Source organism: Fulmarus glacialis, unplaced genomic scaffold (genome assembly GCF_000690835.1).
Source record: "Fulmarus glacialis isolate BGI_N327 unplaced genomic scaffold, ASM69083v1 scaffold143, whole genome shotgun sequence".
Classification (NCBI taxonomy): Eukaryota; Metazoa; Chordata; class Aves; order Procellariiformes; family Procellariidae; genus Fulmarus; species Fulmarus glacialis.
In genome coordinates, this window is record NW_009204659.1 from 6542 (window position 1) to 15615 (window position 9074).

General features: G+C 40.0%; 1 protein-coding gene across 1 annotated transcript in view; it reads left to right on the top strand.

Annotated features, from left to right (window-relative positions):
- Positions 1-9074, top strand: part of TGS1 (trimethylguanosine synthase 1) — a gene marked incomplete at its 5' end in the record, with an annotated part of 27654 nt that overhangs the window by 5876 nt on the left and 12704 nt on the right. Inside the window, 7 exons of the mRNA XM_009575055.1 lie at positions 562-679; positions 1641-1727; positions 3295-3466; positions 4885-5236; positions 6148-6321; positions 7277-7420; positions 8815-9031. Coding sequence (XP_009573350.1) covers positions 562-679; positions 1641-1727; positions 3295-3466; positions 4885-5236; positions 6148-6321; positions 7277-7420; positions 8815-9031 — 1264 coding nt within the window. The remainder of the gene's footprint in view (positions 1-561; positions 680-1640; positions 1728-3294; positions 3467-4884; positions 5237-6147; positions 6322-7276; positions 7421-8814; positions 9032-9074) is intronic.

Here is a 9074-nt window from a genome sequence, read left to right on the forward strand (position 1 = left end):
GGAGGGATGAAGCACGTGAGTTAGGTGTCAGCAGCTCGGGACGTCAGTTTGGTGGGAAACCTCTGAGTCCGCTGCTAGAGACTTTCTAAAGAAGGAAGAAACAGGTGTGGTCCCATCTTGATCCTCCAGTAGAGCTGGAATGGGAAAGGTGAAAGGAAAACCTCCTTTCCAACAAGAAATGAGTGTTGGAATCCTCTCATTAAATGTATGTGAATATCTTCGCGTAGCTAATGAAATGGAAACAAAATTTATGCACAAGGAAGAAACTGTTTTGAATTTATACCTTGTCGGTATTTTATTTTTCTTGGAGAGCTGAGATAATTTGAAGTTGGTCCTGCTTAAGATTATTAACTCTACAGTGTAACTAATACTGGAAGCTTGCATTGGTATGTTTTCCCTCAAACAAAGACAGGTAAAGATATGTGTGTTTGGCACTTGTGCCTTCTTTGTCAAATTCAGGTATGTACGGCAACCTAACTAGCTGCAGACTTACTTTGGGGATAGGAGGATAAGGAATTAATTTATGCAGGAGGAAAATATGATCTCATCTGTCTTTTTTAGGTTCACAGGGGTCAGGTAGCTCGAATTCAAATGACAAAGAACAGTTGCTGCTTCGTGACCAAGGTGAAGATGAGGATGAAGAGCCTCCTGAATATAGACATGCCAAAGTCAAGAGAAGGCGAGTCATGAAATTTAGACGAGCTTTTTTCTCAAGAAGCCCAGGTCCAAAAGACTCCTGATTTATAGTAACTATATGTTTGATTGAGATTGTGAGTTAAAACTTCAGTACAAAACCACATAGTCTTCCATCACTGCTTATCTCTTTACCTGGCAACAAGCAGTGGATAGTTCTTCTCTTCCGTTGCTTTATGAAAACAACGTATGGCCTCGATCACTGTGCAAGGTGACGGTACTATTCTTGTGCCACTGAAGCATACAAGATTGTTAAATTGGATAGCACAACTTGCTTATCTAGGTCTAATTAGTGTAGATGATACAAGAACGATAGTAAATACTTCGTATTGTTTAACTGAATTCTATGCTGACACTGAAGTGCTCAGTGCTATGGCAATCATAAAATAGCTAGTCTCTGCCTTGTCACAGTCTTTTTCTTTCTTCTCTGAAAATTTATAGCCTTAAAGATGATGAGATGGCTCTTCCTCTCTAATAAATTGACAAACTCAAAGGTGAAAGGATGGATGGAATTATTATCTGCTAATCATTTAGCTTTGGTTTTGTTCTAGTATTTTGCTGTTGCCATAGCATTAATAACGGATAATAATATAAATAACATAATAAATGATGAAGGTAATTTGGAAATAGTGTGAACAAACACTGTCTTCATCAGTTCCATGTAGGGCTTGATATTAAATATTTTAAGAGGTCATGTGGAATAGTTGGAATATTATAGCCCCAATAGAAGGACATACGTACCTAGAATTGGGTAAAAAAAAAAAAAGTATGTACTCATGCATATGAATAAGCTGATGTTACCTGTCTTGTTTGGTTTCACAGTGTGTGGAAGAACTTACTGAAGCCCACATTTAAATGTTTTCAATATGTGAGTTTCTTAGTGGTATATCTGCAAAATAAGAGTGTTTTTTGCAGTAACTAACTTTGTCATCTGCATTTTTTTCTAGCCATGAACTGGATGTGGATGAGAACCCAGTGGAAGATCCTGAGGAAACCTGCTCTGTTTTGGGTTTCAAGTGTGGCACAGGACAAAAGTAATTGCTTATGAGGAGCTCAGGGTTTCTTCACAGCAAGTCAGCTCCCTTGTTATTATTCAAATAGGCCATTCATCTCCATTCCCATTTTGTTAAACTTTTGAAGATGATTGCCAAAGTTAGTCTCTGCTCTTAATAAAACTGTCATTTTTTGGCTAGAGAGAGAGATGCAAAGTTACAGAGACTAATTAAAGAACAAGAAAAGTGCTTTGAAACAGAAGTGTAACTTGTAAGGTACTTGCAGTTGTGTAAATGTTGTGGCTGTGTAAATGGCTGGTCAGCTACTTAAATCATAGAATCATAGAATCATTAAGGTTGGAAAAGACCTCTAAGATCGAGTCCAACCGTCAACCCAACACCACCATGCCCACTAAACCATGTCCCTAAGCGCCTCATCTACACGTCTTTTAAATACTTCCAGGGATGGCGACTCCACCACTTCCCTGGGCAGCCTGTTCCAAGGCCTGACCACTCTTTCAGTAAAGAAGTTTTTCCTAATGTCCAGTCTAAACCTCCCTTGGTGCAACTTGAGGCCAACAGAGCTTAAAGGCTCTGACAGTTAGCGGTCCTCTCGGTTTGGAGTCCTGTAAGCTTAGCTCATAATTTATAGCTGTTTCATATTGGAATGAGGTTGCTTTATACTAGTAAAATGTTGCTATACTAATAAAGTAGTGCCAGGGTGTTGACCAGTGAAATTTCTTTTTTGGTGGTATGACCTAAAGATACAGTGGTCAGTGCTGTAGAAGTAACATCATAGGGCACAGGTGGACTGTAGCTTAGGTCTAGCGCTTCTGCAAGATGCAAGTTGTTTAGTACATATGTGTGTGTGTATATATATATATATGTATGTTTCAAAGAGGAGCATGTTTTGTAGTTGACAATCTGTTCTACTTTATAAAAATTATTTAAGTGAATTGCCCATATTTCCCCTTTTTTTTTTTTTTTTTTTTATCATAGGGCACAGGTGGACTGTAGCTTAGGTCTAGCGCTTCTGCAAGATGCAAGTTGTTTAGTACATATGTGTGTGTGTATATATATATATATGTATGTTTCAAAGAGGAGCATGTTTTGTAGTTGACAATCTGTTCTACTTTATAAAAATTATTTAAGTGAATTGCCCATATTTCCCCTTTTTTTTTTTTTTTTTTTTTTTTTTTCCTTTGCCGGGAGACAAAGTAGCTGTTTTGGAGGTTCTTTACAGCCACCAAAAAGATGTTTCATTCTACTAATCAAGATATTTTTTCATTTCCTATTCTTCCAGCTGGTCTGGGAAATTATTTCCACCTAAAGTTATTTTTAGGAAAAAAAATTAAAAAAAATTTAAAACCAATTTGGGTAAACATTTTCAAATAAAAATATTTAAAATTTTTCATGAAGATACATTTTTTTTTTTGCAGCTACATCTAGTGACATATATTTTAAGAGTGGAGCAAACGTCTCATAAAGAAATAATTTAGTCTAAATCATTTTCTGTAGACATCAACATTCATGTTAAAGCTTCCAGATTGGAAATTAGCCAACTAAGTCCTTTTTTTTTTCCCCTTTTTTTTTTTTTTTTTAATTTCAGGTATGGTGGAATTCCAGATTTCACCCACCGAAGTGTGCAGTACTTGGAGAAAAAAGCAAAACTCAAGTCCAAATTCTTGGATATGCGTAAACCAAGGAAGAGCAAAAACACACACATCTTCTTTACAGAGGAATCTGAAACGTCTTGCACAAAAAATAAAACGTTGAAGAAGGTAGGTTTAATTTTTAGTGTTGCTGTAATTCATAGATTTATCTGCTCCCTTAGCTGTTGTTGAATTATGAAAATGAAAAAAAAATTAATTGGCCAGAGTAGGTGGCATTTTTTAAGTGGCAGTCCACTGCTCTTTATTCTTTTTCCCCTGCCCCACCCCTGCTTAGGTGAAGAGTAGTTAGGTTAGGGCAGATGTGGAAAGCATTGGTGGACTCTTGGCAATCTATCAAGAGGAATGTGAGCTTAATGGCAAAGTTATATGAAAGTCATTCCTAACATCTGGATGCATCATTCCTTTAGAGCTGTGTGTAGGTTCCTATAATTACTAGAAGTATCCTTGATTTTAAAATGCACGTGAGGGCATTTGTTAGTGCTGGCATTTCAGCAGTGAGAGAAAAATGTTTGTGTAGGTTAGTGTATTTCATGTAACTCCATGTTCTTAGTAATTTGTATCAACATTTTTGCTTATGCCTGTACCTGCATTTATTTTCACCTATAACTTTATGCTTAATTTTTTTTTTTAAACTCAGAAATTAGTAACGAGTAGAAAAACTTGTTCGCTGTAGATTTTTCTTCGTTGAGGCTCTTTAAAATCTGTTACCTCAGATTTTCAATGTTACTTTGCCTTCTTCTGGGATGCTTGGCACCCAAGTGCAAAACACTGTTTCCTGGTGGTGTAATTTTTGATCAAAGGCTTGACCATTGCCATCTTCTACCTGAGGCCAGTATAGTTCGAGGGCAACTTTAATTATGTGAAGAAAAAAAAAGTTATAAATTTCCTCAGATTTTCTGGTGAGGAACTGCCCCGGGCCTGGTGCCACTCGGAGCAACTGTAACGTAAAAGTGAGCATTTGCGCATGCCTTTGAAGAGTTTGGACTAGCCTCTGCACGTTGGTTAGGGTGTAATGCTGAGCTCTACTGTGCAGCAGAACCCTTCAGCACATGCACCGTTTGGTGCATCTTGGAGATGAGGCAACTCATGCATGAAGGTAATTTTACCTGTTTGTGCTGACCTGAAAGGCAGAGTACAGCTTCTCTGAATGCAGGTCGGAGAAAAGATGATTAATTAAAAAGTAGTAGTCTTGGTCACCTGTGCTGTGGCAAGTCTTGACTATTTATATTTCAGTTATTACTTGAGAATGATTTACTGTATTTATCAGTCAATTTTGTGGAGTTTCTCTTTTGCGAGTAGCTGGTGTCTAGTTCCCAAAGACAACTTGTTTCCAAAAGTTGTAAAAAGGGAGCGCAGTTAAGGACTTCCTGAATGTTTTGACTCTGGGTATTTTACTTTTTTTCAAAATACATGCGGTAGAGAGTGCACGCAGGGCAGGTGCTTTTGAACTGTGAGGCTTTTAAACTGTGCTCTTGGTAGCTGGCTAACAGCACCATCTGATCGTCTGTGATACTTGACAATTGCAGGTGGAAGAGTTCCTCAAGCGGGCTAATAAATCCGGGGAGGAGGCCACCTCCCAGACAGCCTCCCCTCAGGGCGGAGGGGAGGCATTGGCCGTGAGCTGCGACTCGGAGGATCAGGAAAGCGTTGCTGCCGCGCAGACTGCGACGCCGAGCGCTGAAAATCAAAAGCCACCGCCTTCCAGCGCGGCCTTCGCAGAACCTGGAGGGAGCAAGCCTGGGGCGGAGGCGCAGGAGGCGGCGGCGAGCGGCTCCGAGGGCCAGGGTGCGGGGAGCCAGGAGCCTGGCTGCGGGCGGCAGCTCCTCTCTCTGGATATTCCCGATTATCTCCGGGCAGAGACAGAGGGTGTCAGCCAAGGTACATCAAGTTTCCTACAAAAACTGGAAATGAATTGGCAGTGGACTTAATACTGCCTTCCCAAATTACAGCGTTGTGTGGTATTTATTTATTCTGTTTATTCAAAGGGACTCGTTAGGTCCAAGGGGTAATGAGGCTGATTGAGAGCTGTGCTAGTGGAAGTAGCTTATTCCCGGAGCGCCATAATCCCAGGTCTTGTCTTTAATATTGGCAGTATTCCTTATAGATAAACAGTCATTGTTCATCCTAGACATGATCTAACAGTTCACACCCTTTTTCCCCTGTAAGGATGAGGTAGATGTAACTTCAGGTAGATGCACAGACCATCAGATTTGGGGTTCTTAGATGCACATTGCTGAGCTTTGGGGAGCATGTGTTGTTAAAATTATTTTCTAGGGGAAACAAAAAAAATCTATATTATGAACTTTTCTATTTAACACTGCAAACAAGGAAAACAGAATTATTCAGGTTTCTACATATAGTTTAATCCTCCCTACAGTAATTCAATTATGTTAGATTTCTACTGTAAAACTCATGTCTAGATTGGTTCTTATTCCTTATTTATGTAAGGGCATTAAGTTGGTCTCTGATCCGCTTGTTTGCTCACTATGTAGAATTCATTGCCGTTAGTTGAAGATGATGGCTAGCCTGTTAAGGCTCTTAAATAATGGGTGAAGTGTTATGATTTTTAGGACTGTGACTGATGCCTGTCAGGTAACACTATTCCCTTGAAATATAGGATGCTTTTTTTTAACTTAAACCACTAATCTGCGTAATCTGGCAAACAGTAATAGAGGACATTTAGCAGTGTTGTTAAACATGAGCATCTTATATCTTAACTCTCACCTACCTACCAATTACATTCCTAGCCTACAAGAACAGTGATTGTTAACTTTCGCAGTGTCTTCCAGCTGTAGATGAAAAAACTACCACAAAGAAGAAGGAGAAAAAAAGGAGAAGGCGGCATAAAATTGCGCTGGGAGCTATACCTGCCGAGATTGCTGCTGATCCGGAGCTGGCCAAGTACTGGGCGCAACGCTACCGGCTGTTCTCTCGGTTTGACGAGGGAATTAAACTAGACAGAGGTGTGTTTAGTACAAAGTGCACTGACTTGGTTGTGTAAGATGTATCCAAACCTGTGCCCCTTCTCACAGTTTATTACTGATTTTCTTATATGAGGAGCATTACTGAGCGTGCGTTTGCACCTCTGGATAAATTCCATCCCCCAGCAGGCAGGTGAACGGAAGTCTTGGACTTCAGAAGAGCTTCTAGCATGGGACACCCCTGTTTGCATTAGTCCTGATGTTTGCCAACGATCATACTGTACCCAAATCATGCTTGGTCAGCACTTTTTCAGAAACTCGATGACATTTTTCTATTTCTATATTTTATAAAATAATTTTGTGAAACTTCCAAATATGCTGATGGATCTAGTTTTGTTCTGTTTTGTTCTGACTGTCAACAGTCACTTTCGAAGTTACTTTTTTCCATGTTTACATGGAAACCACTTCCAAATCATAAATTTATATGTAAAGAAGGAATTAGGATTACTGCTTTTTTGTATCTTGGGTTTGTTGGTTTTGTAAGCCTTTCACTTCTAATGCTCTCCCACATAAACACGTAGATTATTTGGCAGACCAGACATTGCTGCAAAGAAAATAACATGTTGGATAAGAGAGAATGTATTTCTGGTTTTATTTGTTACAGAGCGTAATCGTGATGTATAAAGTTTTCCGTAGCTGTCTCTCAGTGGACTTGTCCTTGATAAGCCAGAATCCTCAGCACCAAGTTCAACAAAGCATTTATCGAGATTCAGGCATATCTGTTTGCTTCAGTGAGACTTTGTTTGCTTAGCAAATCACTGAACTGACCAGAGTTTATCATCTTCAAAGCCTGTATTTCCTGGTTGAATGCGCTAAGCTAAAATTGTTGGGATTAACGCTAAAACCTTCAGTTGTGGCAGGGGGTTGGTTGGTTGTTTTTAATTTAGGTGACCTTGAAGTAAGAGGCGAAAATAGACTTCTTCCCTTTCCTTTGCAGAGGGTTGGTTTTCTGTTACTCCTGAGAAAATAGCTGAGCATATTGCTGTCCGCGTTAGTCAGTCATTCAACTGCGATGTCATAGTGGATGCATTCTGTGGCGTTGGAGGAAACGCTATTCAGTTTGCATTGACCTCAAAAAGAGGTAAGAAGGTATTGTATATAGCGCATTATTTTATTTCTTCAATCTTTTTCCCTAAAAATTTGGATATGCACTTTGTTTGCTGATTTTTTTATTACTTTTTTTTTCAGTGCTTGTGAAGCAACCAAAGCTTTTTTGCTTCATCAGACTCACAATATGAGCTTTCTGTTTTTAAACAGGACCTATAAAACTGCTTTTCTATTTTAAGTCAGAGTTGGGTTTGTGTTGTACTAGTCAAAGTTATTTTTACGTGGCATAGTAACTAGTCTGTCGGATGCTCTGAAGATTGCTGGTGAAGGTTGAGTTCTGTTTGCAGTGCCGATCTGCAGAGACACCACAAAGCTGCTGCTTTTCCCAATTGTTACGCCAGGTCTGTGTACTCAAAAGCAGGTTATGTGCAAATAGTACTTAAAACACTTGAACAGGATCACCTGCAGGTGCAACAGAACCAAATACAGAAAAGTGATGATAACTTAGTATCAGTCTAAGTTCCTGTTGCCAGCTAATGACATTGCAGTGAAACATTGAGAATGCAATGACATGAAGCTACAGTTCCTCAGAGGGGAAGGACCTGCCCTTGCGTGGCAGGAGCAGAGGTTCCACCAAGAGTGGAACATTGACTACTTGTTATTCCTCTACTCATCAAACACTCTGGTAAAATACCAGTTCATCTAATGCTTCCAAGTAATTTCTGAGCAAGACAAATGGTGGTTTCTACTGCATTGAATTTGGTGATCCATTCTATAAATATTTTCTAAATTTCACTTAGCTTTTTGTATTTCCTGGCTAAATTTTTATTTCTATGATTATGTACTGCCCTTGTATCATCTCTCTTGTGCTGTGCTGGGTGGTTTTTTTAAACTCAATTTTCAGTACAATGTGATCAGCCACAGATAAATGTTTATCTTTAACAAAGGAGAAGAGTAAGTTTCTAACTGACACCGTTTAAGCTGTCAGGCTCACACCAGGATTGAAGCGAGGAGGACTTCCTCTCTTAGGCAGACAGCCTTACCTGTCCACTACTTGAGCTGAGATTGTCATGGTAGTAGATGTATGACTGCCAGAAGCTAAAGCTTCCCAGTTTTGCAACAGCAGCTGAGCCTTCCCAGTCTTGGCTGCGTGGCTTCCCGTGCTGGTTTGTAAATGCAGTGGTTCTGCTCTTGGTGGAACCTCTGCTCCTGCCACGCAAAGGCAGGTCCTTCCCCTCTGAGGAACTGTAGCTTCACGTCTACTATGACCTACAAAACTGAAGTAGTTACTTACCGCACAACAATAGATTATAGAAGTGACTTGTAGCTGGTGGCTGCAGAAGAACACCTTCCTTCTGAAACATCCTTTTGGTGGTCAGGTGGCATTCACAGCTCACATTGTGTGTTTGCTCTCTCTTTTGTTTGCAGTGATTGCTATTGATATCGATCCCGAGAAGCTCAGTCTTGCGCGCAACAACGCTGAGGTGTACGGCGTGGCGGATCAGATAGAATTTGTGTGCGGAGACTTCATGGTGCTGGCTGCCGACCTGCAAGCAGATGTTGTGTTCCTCAGCCCGCCCTGGGGGGGGCCTGACTATGCCACTGCTGAAATCTTCAATATCCAAACCATGATTTGCCCAGACGGATATCCTTTCAAAGTTATGCATTGTTGTGATTTTCAGTCGTTT